The sequence below is a fragment of the Myotis nattereri genome, assembly GCF_964212035.1.
Source record: "Myotis nattereri genome assembly, chromosome: 13".
Classification (NCBI taxonomy): domain Eukaryota; kingdom Metazoa; phylum Chordata; class Mammalia; order Chiroptera; family Vespertilionidae; genus Myotis; species Myotis nattereri.
The window spans coordinates 27,386,932-27,402,667 of NC_138088.1; the positions used below are offsets into that span (position 1 = coordinate 27,386,932).

At 40.1% G+C, this 15,736-nt stretch overlaps 1 protein-coding gene across 1 annotated transcript in view; it reads left to right on the forward strand.

Annotated features, from left to right (window-relative positions):
* The window catches only part of ANK3 (ankyrin 3), a 294,328-nt gene that overhangs the window by 129,826 nt on the left and 148,766 nt on the right, over positions 1-15,736 (forward strand). Inside the window, exon 9 of the mRNA XM_081104730.1 lies at positions 7,929-8,027. Within this exon, the coding sequence (XP_080960856.1) occupies positions 7,929-8,027 (99 nt within the window). The remainder of the gene's footprint in view (positions 1-7,928; positions 8,028-15,736) is intronic.

The following is a 15,736-nucleotide window of genomic DNA, read 5'->3' on the forward strand; positions in this document are numbered from 1 at the left end:
AGCAGTGACCCATGTTGTTTTAAGTACTTGATTAGGTTTTTGGCCTGGAAATTTGAGAGAATTAAACCTGCTGAGCACTATGATTTTGTTCAGTCAAAATTCTGAATATCCAAATCTTGTTAATGTTTTATATAATATTTCTAGAGCCAATTTTTGTTGTTGTTTGGAAAATGATATGTGTGTATATATGTGATTGCTTTTTTGTCTTTATCCGCCATCTTTGAAAAAGGGTTGAGGAGAAGTAAATACTAGAGGAAGGAGGGGACTGGCTTATCAGATTTGCACTTTAAGTTTTTTGGAGTAAATAAAGATTAAATTTAATAGTTTAATGGATTAGTTAAATGAAATAAGGAGCTATTGTGCTAGAGATAAAAATATGATTATTTTTCTTGTTTTCTTTTTAAATTACAGTTGACATACAATATTGTATTAGTTTCTGGTGTTCAACCCTGTGATCAGACATTTATATAACTTACAAAGTGATCGCCCCGATAAATCTAGTACCCATCTGACACCATATATAGTTATCACAATATTATTGCCCATATTCCCTATGCAGTACCTTACATCCCTGTGACTGTTCTGTAACTACCAATTGGTACTTCTCAATCCCTTCACCTTTTTCACCCATCCCACTAACCCCTGTCCCATCTGGCAGCTGTCAAAGTATTCTCTGTATCTATAAGTCTGTTTCTGTTCTGCATGTTTGTTTATTTTGTTGTTTAGATTCCACATATTAAGTGAAATCCTCTGGCATTTGTCTTTCTCTGTCTGACTTGGAAACAGTGATTTTTAAATGAGCCCAAAATGAGCTTAGTGAAACGGAAGGAGCAATGCCTGGGAACTGGGAACCCCAGGGTCCTGGCTCAGCTTCAAGCCTTGTGACTCCAGGCAGTCACCTAATCTGCCTGGTCTCTTCCTTCTCTATAAAATAGGTAATTAGACTGAATGAATTCCAAAATACTAATGTACCCCATTACATTGAATATTATGTCTTTGGTACAAGAACAAAATATTATATTCAAAGCTAATTTATACCCAGTTAGAATAGTGTTTACTTTTGTTTTCACTCAGGTTAACTTTAAAACTCCAGGTTAACTTTGTTTTTATCCAAGTTTTAATTCAGGTCTCTTTTTAGAGGCAACATATAGATCTTTAACTTTAGTCATACTTAATTTTCTACATTAATGGGGAAAAATAGTAATATATATTTACCTTCGAGATATCTTCAAACTTAAAAAAATTCCTTCAACGTTCAAATACCAGGCAAGTTAATAAGGAGGTAAAACCTCTCAATGGTTGTCAGAGTGAAGAATGCAAATGTTGGGACTGGGACCGAGGTGGTGGTGGCGGGGGGGGCGGGGGGAGCCTACAAAGTAGGTAATAATAAAAAAAGAAATACAGTCACTGTTTTCACCACACATTATACAAATATACACACAGAAATTTTTTAAAAGAGTGTAAAGAAGCAAAAAATCATCTGTAATCTCCACCAAGAGATAAATTGTTAACATTTGGATCAACATCTACCTCTTCAGCCTTTTTAGAATGTGTCTATACGCATACTTATGTACAAAAATAAGAGCATGGTTTTCATGTTCTTTTATGTCTTAATTTTTACTTAATATACATATTAACATACATAAGTTATCCCAGTCTACCTTCTAATGTTACATCACTTTACCTAGTGTGAGAGCCTGAGTTGTAATTCTTCTCTACCATCTATATGCAGTTGGCATCTTACATTTTACTTTTGCATATATTGTAAACCCCATAATTTACTACTTTAGACAATCAATTAGCTCTTATATTTACCTTCATTTATTTCTATATTTCTTTGAGTAGATCTCAGTTTCTGTCTTGTATCATATTCCTACTGCCAGAGAATGTCCTTTAACATTTTTTATTGCAGGTCTGCTAGTAATGAATTTGCTTAGCTTTTGTTTATCTTAAAATGTTTTTATTTCTCCTTAATGTTTTAAAAGATATTTTTGCTGGGAATAGAATTCTCATTTGACATTTGTTTATTTTCAGTACAGAAAGATGTCACTTTTTTTGTTTTCAGGATTGCATAATTTCTGACGAGCGGTCTCTTATAATTACAGTATTATCTTTTTCTCTGCGAGAAATGTGTCCTTTTTCCTTGGGCTATCTTCAAGATTTTTTCTTTATCTTTCATTTTGAGCAATTTGATTGACGTGTGTGGTTATGGAGTATGTCATTATTCTGAGATAATTCTTGACCGTTATCTCTTCACATATTTCTTTTGCCAAATTCTCTCTTCCTTCTCCTTTTGTGATTCCAGTCAGCTGTTTTATATTGTCCTGTGGCTCTTGGACACTCTTTTCTTTCCTTTTCACTCTTCTTTTTCCTCTATGCGTCTCATTTTGGATCATTTATGGACGTATCTTTAAGTTCACTGGTTCTTTCCTCAGTGATGTGAAGTCTGCTGATGAGTCCATCGAAGGAATTCATTTCCAATATTGTGCGTTTTCTTATCAAGTGTTTCCATTTGGCTCTCCCTAACTTTTGATGCATATTGTTCACCTGTCCCACTAGTTAGAATACTGAATATTATGTCCAGAACAGGAGAGACTGAGGTAAATAGTACCTTTGTTTGGAAATAGGCATACCTTGTCTTCTGTTGGGCTGCAAAGGTGGCAGGTTGAGCCAGTTTAGTCAAGAGTTGAACTGAATTTACTTTTTGTTTGAGTGCATCACAGGTTTTAAATTCCTTTCGAGAGGGGGCTGCCATTGCCTTATGCTTAGGGGACTAGTAGACGGGGTGGGGAGTGGGGGGATTAGTGCTCCACCTCATGCTTTCCCTGCATAGCTGTTACACAGAGAACATCTTTTGCCAAGCTGCCAGCTGACCTCACCAGTTGGGTACTGTTGCTTGCTACTCCTGTTAGGGTTGTGCTGGGGCTGAGGGTCTCTCATTCTGCCTCTGCTTCGGTCTTAGGGAGGGTGCCTAGGCCTCAGGGCGAGATCTCTCAGCATTTCTGTCCTTTCTACCACGGCAGTCAACCTCTGCTTTGTATCTGTGGTTGTAGATTTCAAGGCTCTTCTATATACTGCCAAATTGCATCCCAGAAAGCATGTGCAACCACATTTCACCAATGACAATCACGGGTTCTACGAAACAATGTTTTCAGTCTCGGATATCACTGGGCTCTTTTGATACGAGTGATTCCATAATTATATTGCTCACTCATATGATGAAAATGCAACACTGGGCCTTGTGCATAGTAGGCCATAAACCACTTTTCTGGTTAACTGAGGAATCAGTGTAAATATCCTATCAAGGAGTTTAGAGGTACCATTGTCATTTAGATGTGTTCCCCATTGACAGAAGCAGTCCCCACCCCACTCAGGAATTCAGAAGTACATAATTCATTCAGAAGCTCCATTTGACAGAGATGAGAAGCAATAGGGTCAGCCTGAGGCATTATGATCCCTGAATGAAAATACCACTGCCCGAGGGCTGGAACTGAATTCTGACCCTGATTCTGCCTCCAATTAGCAGTCTCTTAAATACGCAAATTACTGACCTGTTCTGTTCCTCAGTTTATGTATCTGTCAAGTAAGGTTCATGATACTTATTTCACTTCGGTAGCTTGCTGTGAAGATAAAATGAAATTACATCGTGTAAAGCCCTTTGGAGCACTTTTTAAGTGCCATAGAAATGTGAAATATTCCTCTAAGAAGGGTCAGAGAGGTGTAGAAAACTGTGGGAGTTCGAAATTCAAGATACTCTTTTGACATCTTCACATCCTCCATGTGAGAGAGTATGTGAGAAAATGAGTATTTGCGAACATAAGAAGAGAACGAAATTAGAAATAGAGTTCTTTCTCTCACCAAAATTAGCCTACTTGTGGTAAAAGTTAATTAAGTCCTGCTCAACCAGAGAAGGGCACATCTTTAAGGGGAAATAGCACATAAGCCTTGACTCACTCAGGGAAGTGATGAGTTTGTGTCATATCTCACTCTGTACTCAGTAAGCCTCTGTGAGACTGCGTTTCCAATAGACCTAACCTGTCACTCCACCTGCTCTCTCAGGTCAAGAATCTGCCCACTGTGCTGCTTGGGTCATTAGAGGGACACACACTTACACTCAGACAAAAGAGACAAGCAAGACAATTAACAAGCCATAAGGAAGTTTACCTGCTTCCGCCAGCTTTCATTCACACCAAAATCCAGTCGCCATCAAAGAGGACCAAAGCACACACTATGCAAAACATAGTGTGTTACTTCCTCTTTTGCAACCTGTTACATTCTGTTAAAATCTTCCATTGTGAGCTGGTAGGTCTAGAGCAGCGGTCAGCAAATTACCAACCCAGGCCACCATCTGCTTTTGTAAACAAAACAGGTTTTTTTCCACATAAAAATTAGAACTCTATTACCAATATGGTTGACTATACCCAGATGAACTAGAGATACTACCCAACATCACTTACATGTTCAAATGCCATGGGAAATTTATAGAAAAATCATTCTGGAGCTTAAAAGGACTCTGACATGGAGATTGGTCATTGTCTTCTGCAGGCAAAACCATAAAGCTGATCTTTATTTTATTTTTTTATATTTTTATTGATTTTAGAGAGAGGAAGGGAGAGGGAGAGAGAGAGAGAGGGCCACTGATCTTAAGGCACACTTTAAAGATTGTCCTCAAAGTCGATTTTGTCATCTGCTTGGTAGCGTACTGCAGCTATATTTTGCAAAGTTTCATTCTTAGGGTTATTCAGTGAAAGCTTGCTTATTTTTATCACCTTTCTTCTTGTGCATAAATATTTTTTTGGTAACTATGGCAGGCAAAGTAGTGAGCAAGATCATGGCAGGACTGGAGATTCTAAGGTAGAGCGCTCATTGGTGCCCATCCATGGCTCACATGAGTTTCGTTGTATTGCCAAACGCCACCTGAAAGCCGTGCCACAGTGCTCCCCCCCCTCTGCTGGGCAAGAGTTCACTGGTGAGCCGGCCGGATTTGTTTCCTGCGGTTGCCATAGGCTGGGTTTCTGTTGTTGGGCCTGGAGAAGATGAGCCATTTCTCTCAGGACGTTCTACGTGTGCGCCGGCAAGGCAGCAGCAGAGGTAGGGACCCCAGGGGCTGTTGGAAAGCTGGTGACCGTAAGTGGGGGTGGCTTAATGTTTACTAACATGTCGATTTTCAAATCATTAAACCACCCTGAGTACTTAGTGCGGCAGCAATATATGCCACTATCAGACTGGGCCGCATTCTTTCTGGTTAAAGACACATTCCCTTTCTAAATGATTCCATTTAGCTTTTATGGCTGGTTCCTCCGAATGGTCAGTTTGGATCCATTGGTCCCAATGAGTTGGTTTGAACATAGAGACCACCCCATGCCCCTCGGCCCCAGCCCGTGGTTGTGACTTCACTAGCTGCTGCGTAGGTACAGGGCAGCGTGACAGGCTGACCCACCACGCCACTCACTCACTCGTACCTGAGAGATGACAGCATCTGTCCAAAGTAGTGTGAGGCCTGTGAAGGCTGCACAAGGGTGCAGGATGGTATCAGTGTGGCTCCTCCTTTATATCTTTAGTGGTAGGAATTCTGTTCAGCTAGTCTTGGGTGGTTCTCGGTGATGGTTCGTCTACAGTTTAATTGGAATTCTGAAGTGCTGCTTAAATAAAGTTGTATTGGGACACAACCACTCATTTCGGTGCATATTGTGTATGGCTGCTCTAGTGCTACAGGGGCAGAGCTGAGTAGCTGCAATAAAGATTGTACGGCCTACAAAGCCAAATATTTGCTCTCTGGTGGCCCTTCGTAGAAAAAGTGTGGTTCTCCCTGGTCTGGAGCAATGATATGCATCCTGTCCACTCCTCCAGCATTACCAAAACACATTTGTTTTATTCATGTTTCTTTCTGCTTCTTTCATTTAATGAATTATTATTGATTTATGCGTTAACATTTAAGAATAATGGGATGTAGAGAGTTCTTCAGATGGGAGAATGTATAATGGCTAACAGCATTGAATTAGAAAGGTTTATTGAAAATACAGGCCAAAAACAACATCTAAATAATACTCCATGAGAATGCAACCAGCCATGTCCAGAATGTAGGAAATGCTAGACAATAAATTACCCTGGTGTTTTTTTCTTTAGTTTTGTTGTTGTTTCAGTAAATATATAGACATGGGGAAAAGAAGGTAGAGGAGGGCGCCTCTGGAGATTGAAAGAGACCTAAGGGACAGTTCAACCTCGATGTGCATCTTCTTCTAATTTGAACAACCCAGCTGAGGTTAATTGGAGATGATGGGAGAATTTGAAGTTTGACAGGGTCTTGGTGTTATGAAGTTATTTGTTAGTTATAAGGGTATTGTGATTTTTAAGACATCCTTATCTGTTAGAGATCATTAAATGGTAGTCTTTGTGGGTGAAATAACACGGTTCCTAAACTTATTTTTTCTTTTCTTAAACTCCTTCAGCCAGAAAAACATCATAGGGAGTACAGAAGAAATAATATTGGCAAAAGATTGAGAATTATTGAAGTGGGGTGATGCTGTTTATGCTTTTCTCTGAAATGTTGTGCCTGTTTGAAAATTTTCATTATAAAGTGTATTATTATTTTTTAAAACCATGAGTTTAAGTGCCAGGTTTTCATTTGAATCTGGGTTTTGCTAGCTGTTTCTAGATCGGTTAAAATGGGCATTATAATTCAGGTTGTATATGACATTGTGAGGATTATGAGAATTAAATGAGATAGTAAAGAGTTTAGCGCAATGCCTACCACATAGGAAATGATCAATACCTGGTAGCTATTATATTGTATCTGCTATCAAACAACAAAAACAAAACCCCTTTGGGGCTCAGTTCATGTATCATGTAATTGACTTTCGTGAATAACAGCTCCTAAACCCATATTGCTGCTGCACAAGGATATCAGGAACTGAAATACAGAATGTTTTTCACGGTGTGCACGTAATTCCTTGGCATTCTGAAAACAGCCACAGCACCCGTACAGATGCAAAGAGGAAGAACTATGGCTCCGAAATCATGATTAGATTTTCAGATTGTCCTATGATGGCTCTTTCTCCACAGCAGATGTTTTAAAATCCATCGTCAGTTTTGTGTGGTATTGCCAACAAATGCCTGTGAACACGTTTTAACCCAATGTACATGGGAAGCCCTGTGACTCTCTGGTAGTGACAGATTTCCCAGTTTGTGCTCAGTGGAGCCCAGGAAGGCTGAGTCCTGTGATCCTGCTTTAACTCAGCCTGGGCTGACTTAGCTGCTCCCTGGTCAGCCACTCATTAGCCCAGTGGTTCTCAACCTTCCTAATGCCGCGACCCTTTAATACAGTTCCTCATGTTGTGGTGACCCCCAACCATAAAATTATTTTCGTTGCTACTTCATAACTGTCATTTTGCTACTGTTATGAATTGTAATGTAAATATCTGATGTGCAGGATGTATTTTCATTGTTACAAATTGAACATAATTAAAGCATAGTGATTAATCACAAAAACAATATGTAATTATATATGTGTTTTCCGATGGTCTTAGGCGACCCCTGTGAAAGGGTCGTTCGACCCCCAAAGGGGTCGCGACCCACAGGTTGAGAACCGCTGCACTAGCCACCATGTATCTCGCAAACTTGTAGGAAAACACATTGACGTAAAGGTCCAGGATATTCGAGCCTCCCCCCTAAGTAAAAGAAAATCATTATCTCATCCATCAACCACCTCAGGTAAATCAAATAAATGAGCTGGGACTTTTTATGGGTGTGGGAAGGTGTCTCCTTCTGAAGACAGTTACTATCGGAAAGAAATATTGGGAGCCTACTATTCAAAATGTTTTTTATAAAAAGAAAAAGAATGAAGACTGGTTGTGGGCGGTTTAGGAAACAATGTTTTGGTTAAACTGAAGATACCCAAATTGTAATTTTTTTTGTCTCTTCTTCCACAGAATGACATCACTCCTTTACATGTTGCATCAAAAAGAGGAAATGCCAACATGGTAAAACTACTGCTTGATCGAGGAGCTAAAATCGATGCCAAAACAAGGGTAGGAGTCCATTTATGTGCATGCTTACCCTTTTTTTTTCGGGAGGTAGGGATACTTCTCCTAATAGCTTTGCACTGGTTCAGTCTTGGCTTTATGTTTGTTCATTTGTTGTAGTCTCTTGGAAAATGACTGCTAAGTTTTTTCTCCTTAAAATTGGATGATAATCCATATTTGTAAATCTTTAATACACGTTTAAATAGTGCATGGCTTTAATTACAGAATCTAAGGTCTAAAGCCTAGAGTTTTAGTTGAGTTAAATTTTCAAGAATTTAACCACTACTTGACACTCCAGGCTTAGCTATTCAGTCAGTTTGATGCTAAACCTGACTTAAAAAGAAACCTTTCTACCGTTGTGCCCTGCTGATGGGAATGTAAAATGGTACAGCTGCTATAGAAAAGCATATTGAGGTTCCTTTAAAAAACTAAAAATAGAATTACCCCATGATCCAGTAATTCCACTCCTGGGTATAATTGGTAGAATTTTTGTTGCCTGGGGAACAAGAAAATGGGGAGTTGTTGTTCAGTGGGTATATAGTTTCAGTTTTGCAAGAAGATAAAGTTCTAGAGATGTTATGCAGCAAGGTGAGTAAAGCTAACATTACTGAACTGTATATTTAAAAATGGCTAAGAAAGTAACTTTTATATTTTTTACAATTAAAATTTTTTTGAAAACCACATATCTATCTAGCTAGGTGCTGGGCAGGTTGCTTTTCTGGTGCGATGCATTGTGAGTGAGGAAAGAACTGAGACTTCGAATCAAGCTTCAATCCCAGGTTCTGAGTTTAGCTAGTTGACTTAGGTAGGATATTTAACCTTCTGCATGTTATTTCTCTTTGCAAATAAGAACCATTAATGGCTACCGTGCAGCATTGTCATAAGATCAAGCTAATGTTTGTAAACTGTGTGGTATAAAGTCATCCAGAAATAAATCCTAGCCATTGCTAGTATATCTCAGAGCTCCAATCGCATTAAGCTTCTAACCAGGGCATTTCTTTCAGCATTTCATGCATTTGTTACGAGGTGCGAGCAAGAGCCAGGCTAATAAAAGGTGGTCGTGCCGTAGACATCCACCTAGGTAGGAATTTTGGATAGCTTTCCCTGTCTTGTCATTGTACCTCCCACAACCCTGTGCTTCTTCCTTCAAGAATCCTGAACTTCGTGTGTCTACAACTGGCCTGGTATCCTGAATTTGACTCCTGTAGCTCCTAAATGGACTATGTCGTTTATTAGTCACTACATTTATTCCCTCAACTAGTAAATGATTACCGAGCACCTACCTGGGGCCAGACGTAGAGGTTGGGGGGGTGGGGGCGGGGGGGGGGCGGTGGTTGGAACAAGACAAGACACTTCCCCTGCCCTCATGGTGCTGATGGGAAGCTTGTCTCCTGTGTTCTAATCCTAAGGTAGCCCAGCCGTAGGTATTTGGCAGAAGACCCAAATGTCTTTTTCCTGATGACTGTTGAACCTGAAAATTATGGATATATTTTAAAAGAAACACGCTTTCCCGAAAGGAGTGAAGAAAGATGAGGGTTGACCCGTCTGACTGGGGAAGTAAATTGAATTACAATAAAATATATATTGTTATGTAATAATATAATCTAATGAATAATATATTATTTAGACTCCACTGATAAGTTAAGGATACACGCTGTAATCCTTAACTTGAATAGAGACCTTATTGAACTGACTTTGCGTCATTTAATAAGAAGCAATTGCCAGTAGATAACAAATGCTAGAGCCATTGCTTTAAATGCCAAAGGTCTTCTGCTAGTACGGGCTGTTTAAAGAGACTGTAAGGAATGAAAGACAGAGAGGCCTTGCTTATGCCAGTTGAATATCACGGAAGCTAATGGATTGTTTGTAAATAGGGAGAATCTTTGAGAAGGGAAGTGAGGGAGAATGCAGTCAATGGGAAAGATAAGCTTGAAGGGACCAATCTGGATTTCCAGCTGAGGTTTTAGCAAATGTGCGGATCAGAAGTCACCTCATTTCATCCTGTCTTGATACAAGCATCAATCACTTCTCAATCATTTATCAAACAGTTGCTGTTTTGGGTACAAAGCGAGAAGAAATGGGTACACAGGAAATTCTGGCCCCATCTTTATGGGGCATATGGTGTCCTAGGGGAGGGCCAGGATAAAAGCACAAAACACTCTCCTGAGAGAAAGTATCAGAAATGAAATAATGTGCACAGGCACACTGATGGCGCAACCGGGTTCCCGTGGCACGTTGCCTCCCTGTTCTGAAAGGCTGTCTTCTTTTAAACGAGACGTAGATTCTCTCCTATGGGTTTAAACTGGATTTACCTTCCTCGTGTGTTGTGTAAGTGGCGTGTGAGTGTGAGGGAGACTGGGAGAAGCTGAGAACGGAAAAGCCCATCATTCTTCTATTGTTGTCCTGCGTGGAGTGGGGTGAAGGTGGGACCAGGCGCCGACTGAATTCCTGGCAGACGACATGGGAGAAAGTGTAGTACATACTCAAAATATGTGAACTACTCTGTGGTCTCCTCATCAGAGCGTCCCTTGTCTCTTGCTGAAATAACTGAGTGGCTGGATATGTGGGCTTGAAAGGGAGGCAGGGAGGGAGCCAGCTAACATGTCAGAAAGCCCTGGGGACAAGCCTAAAAACTGACAACAAATTTTCATCACTGTGTGTTTTAACAAAGCCCAGTGGCTCTTGAGAAAATATTCTTATCTACCCAGCTACCTCCTACAAGGTACATGCTACTGCTGGGGCTACCTTGTTGTTTGTTTTTGTTTTGTTTTTTCTTTATTGATTAAGGTATTACATAGTGTCCTTATCCCCACATTGCCCCTCCCACCCTCCCACCCCACTCATGCCCTCACCCCCTTAGTGTCTGTGTCCATTGGTTAGGCTTACATGCATGCATACAAGTCCTTTGGTTGATCTCTCCCTCTCCCCCACCCCACCCTCCCCTACCTTCCTTCGGAGGTTTGACAGTCTGATCGATGCTTCTCTGTCTCTGGATCTGTTTTGTTCATCAGTTTATGTTGTTCATTATATTCCACAAATGAGTGAGAGCATGTGATATTTATCTTTCTCCAGCTGACTTATTTCGCTTAGCATAATGCTCTCCAGGTCTATCCATGGTTGTTGCAAGTGGTAGGAGTTCCTTCCTTTTTACAGCAGCATAGTATTCCATTGTGTAGATGTGCCAAAGTTTTTTAATCCACTCATCTGCTGATGGGCACTTAGGCTGTTTCCAAATTTTAGCTATTGTAAATTGTGCTGCTATGAACATAGGGGTGCATATATCCTTTCTGATTGGTGTTTCTAGTTCCTTAGGGGGATACCTTGTTGCATTACGAATCAGACCTGGTACACACCAATCCCTCTAGAGACAGGGAAAAAAACATGGATTCACCTCAGACACCAGCACTCTAAGGGACCTAATTTCCTTGTTGTTCCCTGCATGGGTTGTTGATCTAATAAAGAATTCCATTTAAAAGCAGACACTTAGGCCCAGCCGGTGTGGCTCAGTGGTTGAGAATCGACCTATGAACCAGGAGGTCACGGTTCAATTCCCAGTCAGGGCACATGCCCAGGTTGTGGGCTCAATCCCCAGTGTGGGGCGTGCAGGAGGCAACTGAACAATTATTCTCTCTCATCTTTGATGTTTTTTTCTCTCTCTCTTCCTCTCTCTGAAATCAATGAAAATATATTTTAAAAAATAATAAATAAATAAAAATATCAGTCTATTAGGTTTATAATATATTTGGAAGTAAAATATTATATATATAGCAAAAAATGAAACTAATAATGTATATACAATTATAATATTCCAAAATTCTCATATTATACATGAAGTGGTATAATCTTATTTCAATATAATATATATTATTATGTAATAATATAATCTAATGAATAATATATTATTTAGACTCCACTGATAAGTTATCCATGTAATCCCTAGGGCAACCACTAAAAAAAGATTTAGTTAAAAATCCAAAGTAGAAGGTAGCCAGTGGCCTATATGATCATTAAATGATTAGAATAATAAATAATGCTCAAACCAACAGAAGACCAGAAAGGAGGGACAAAAACCATGGAGAATGGGAAAAGACACAACAAATAGCGTAAGGGCTTATTTTTAGGCTCAGAGAGAAAGCTGTGATTTTCCAAGCAGAAAGAACAGCAGAAGGATTTTGCCTTATTTTAGTTTAGTATTAAACATATAGAATGCATGGCAGGATAAAAAGGAAGGGAATTAGAAAGATATTTCTCTCTTTTATATATAAATGGCCACAGTGAATTCTTAATGGGAAAAGGAAATTGCTTGGTGCATAGAAGGAATCCAGTCCCTCTGATGGAGGCAAGCCTGAGGTTAACGTCTAATGTCAAGCATTTCCTTGCATGTGACCTCTGGAGTCCTCTGGAGCAGCTTTCTCAGCTGTAAGTGAAGTTCACATGCCATTTCTCACAACTTGTAGAGATTCAGTAGAACCCTAAGAACAGGGCACCTGTGACAATAGAAGGGGTTCCAAAAACGTCATTTCACTTCCTCTTAGGCCAACTCTCCAACTGCCCAACACGCACAAAGGGAGGATACAGTCAGAACTTGTAGTAAAAGACACAGATGTGAGAATAGCTATTAGACTGTAACTGGTGCTCTTTAATGTGTCTGGTTGTCATCATCACTCTCTCCTCCAGAGCTCTACCTGTTTCTTCTTGGTTTTTAGTTTACAATTAAATATCGCATCCTGTTTTCCATCCACAATAGAGAAAAGTGTATATCCACAGAGTTCTCTCTGCTCCATTTCCTTTCTCTTCTCCAGAGTGAGTTTTTGCTTAAAAGAAAGAAAAGAAAGGAAACTAGAGGCTACAAATCAAAATAAATGTCTCTTTTTGACAGTATTTCCCCAGTCACAGATTTGTGTCATTTCAGTTTGGGCTTTGAGCAGATTCACCTGTTATGGACATATTCCAGCTTCAGCTTCAGTATTCCTAGGTGTGATGCCATAATGCCCTGCTCCATGCTTTTCAGCAAAACCAGATGTGAAAGAATGTCTTTCTGGCCTTCGGATGTGCAACATTTTGCTCGTAAGCTAACAAAAGAGAGCATTTTGGCCAGCCAGGAGAGTGCAGCTCCCCCCTCACTAATAAGATTGCTGTCACCAAAATGAAATATGAGATCTGGCCCAGCCAGTTTGCCTTGCCTCAGAATTCTGCCCAGGGGAATACGCGTTCATTATGTTAGTGCTTTAAAAATCAGGGGAATTGGAAAAAAATTACTAACTCCATGCAATTTCATTTCCCTCCCATAATGTTACTATGGCAACCCTCTCTCTCTCTCTCTCTCCTATCCAAATGGCATATGCTGCCTTTCTTGAGGCAGTCTCCCTTGAGCCCCGAGAATTGCCTTTGTCAAGCATTTGTGAGCTGGAGCTCGATGCTGTTGTGTGCAGGGGAACTGCTTTTTGGCCCAGGACCCATCCTAGGTGACTCTGTACATTAATTGTAAATTTCTAGGAATTGGGAGCCAGTAATACAATCCTTATTTTGTATTAGGTAAGGCATTTATCTAATTGTAGGGAAAGAAGTAAACCAGTTCACTGCTCTGTTGTAAAGAACTACAATATTCACAGCAGCTCTTTTTTTTAAGCTGAATTAAAAAGAGGAAAATATTTACAGCAAATATTCTGATATTTCTCTTATTCTTTTTTTAGAGGTAAGATTTCCTTCTTTTTTAAAAATATATGTTTATTGATTTCAGAGGGTTAGAAAGAAACATCAATGATGAGAGAGAGTCACTGATTGGCTGCCTCCTGTAAGCCCCACATTGGGGATCGAGCCCACAACCCGGGCATGTGCCCTGACAGGGGATTGAACCGTTATCTCCTGATTCATAGGTGACACTCAGCCACTGAGTCACGCTGGCCAGGCTTTCTCTTCATTCTGACAGCTAAAAAGACTGAGTCATATTCTTTAGTCTAATCCCAATTTACAAGTCACTTATTTATTGAGAATTTTATTTTTCTGGAAGGTAAGAGACGTTATTTTAATCATGTTTCTGAAGTATCAAATGAGTCTAGTCTTAAAAAAAAAAAAAAGGATAACAAGAAAAGGAATTTTTAACCAACTAACCTGAAAAGGATTTTAAAAGACTAGACCAAACATTCACTTACTCCCTCACTCCATGTATTCATTCACTCAAGTCACTTTTGTGAAGCAGCTTTTATGGACATGATACTGAGTTATGATATGACATGATACCTTCTCCTGAGATTTAAATCTCCCTCAAATGAGCCACCTTGTCCTCAGTAGCATGCCCAGAAATAACTAAAATACCAGGTAAAAAGCTACCGTTTCCCCCAAAGCGGGACAGATAAAATAAGATAGAAGCCCTGAAGGTCGAAGGGTCATGTCTCATTTTGGGAAAGGATTGAAAAACTGTACTTTAACACAGTAGGGATTTGGATCTTGGAGAAAGTAGAAAGAAACCTTCCAGGTACAGGAAGTCATGTGGGCAAAGCAGAAAGACAAGAAAATGGTAAGCTTTTGCTAAGCGCTGCATAGAAGAGTTTAATTAGGGTCGATGCGAAGGGAACGGGGAGGCCAAGTGTAGCAGTGGCTGATGTTAGGAAGACTGATTGCTGCCCTGACTGGTTTGGCTCAGAGGATAGAGCGTCGGCCTGCCGACTCAAGGGTCCCAGGTTCGATTCCTGGTCAAGGGCATGTACCTTGGTTGCGGGCACATCCCCAGTAGGGGGTGTGCAGGAGGCAGCTGATCGATGTTTCTCTCTCATTGATGTTTCTAACTCTCTATCCCTCTCCCTTCCTCTCTGTAAAAAATCAATTAAAATATATTAAAAGAAGACTGATTGCTAAGCTGAGGGATGTAGACTGGCTGAGGCACTGAGTGATAGTTACTGAAGATCTTTCGAACACACAGACTCATAATCAGAACAGTGCGTCAGGAAAGTGAATAAGCCACACCTATTTCAAAGTAAAAAAATTAATTCGAAATTCAAATATTCGTTATGCCCCAAAATAGGTATTAAGTACAGTCAGTGCCTGCTAATTTTCCTCTTTTTTTTCTTTTTAACTGAATTAAGTGTGAATCACTAAATGGCAGGTACTTTTCAGCCTCACTGTGGATCAGCTGGTCTTGTCTCCATCTTCGTGACTGTGAAAACAGTGATGCAAATTAAAGATCTTACATGAACTCTAGATACCAGTTTTCCACTGACCCGTGAAGGTCCCACAGCCAGGCCAGCACTGCCTATGAGTCAGGCAGTCGTGACATCTCGTACAGCTTCCTGATGAGGCCTCTTTCCTGCCCGGGTTCTGGCCATTTGAAGAGCCATGCACCTTTGAAAATGCCAGAGGGCATTTTGCACAAGATCCAGAGGCGTCAGTCACTTGTGATCGCTGTTAAAAATACTGCAGTTAAAGCTGCAGTGGAAAGAGCTGTACTTCAGGTAGCTCTTTGCAGTTCGGCTAGAAACTTCTCTTGGAGAGCTAGCCAATTTATCATTGGAACAAGGTGGTAAAAGTAACAACGGCGAAGACCATAGCACTTCACAGCTCCTGTACCGATGAAAAAGGTCACTTTTCCTAACTGAGTCTCTAGATCCTGTAAGTTTTTAATAAGTAAAAACCAAAGATCAAAGGCAGCAGCTTCAGAATGTAGGTAAAGGAAGGCTAAGAGCAGCTACACATTTGAGTAGAGGGAGCATCTTTGTCTT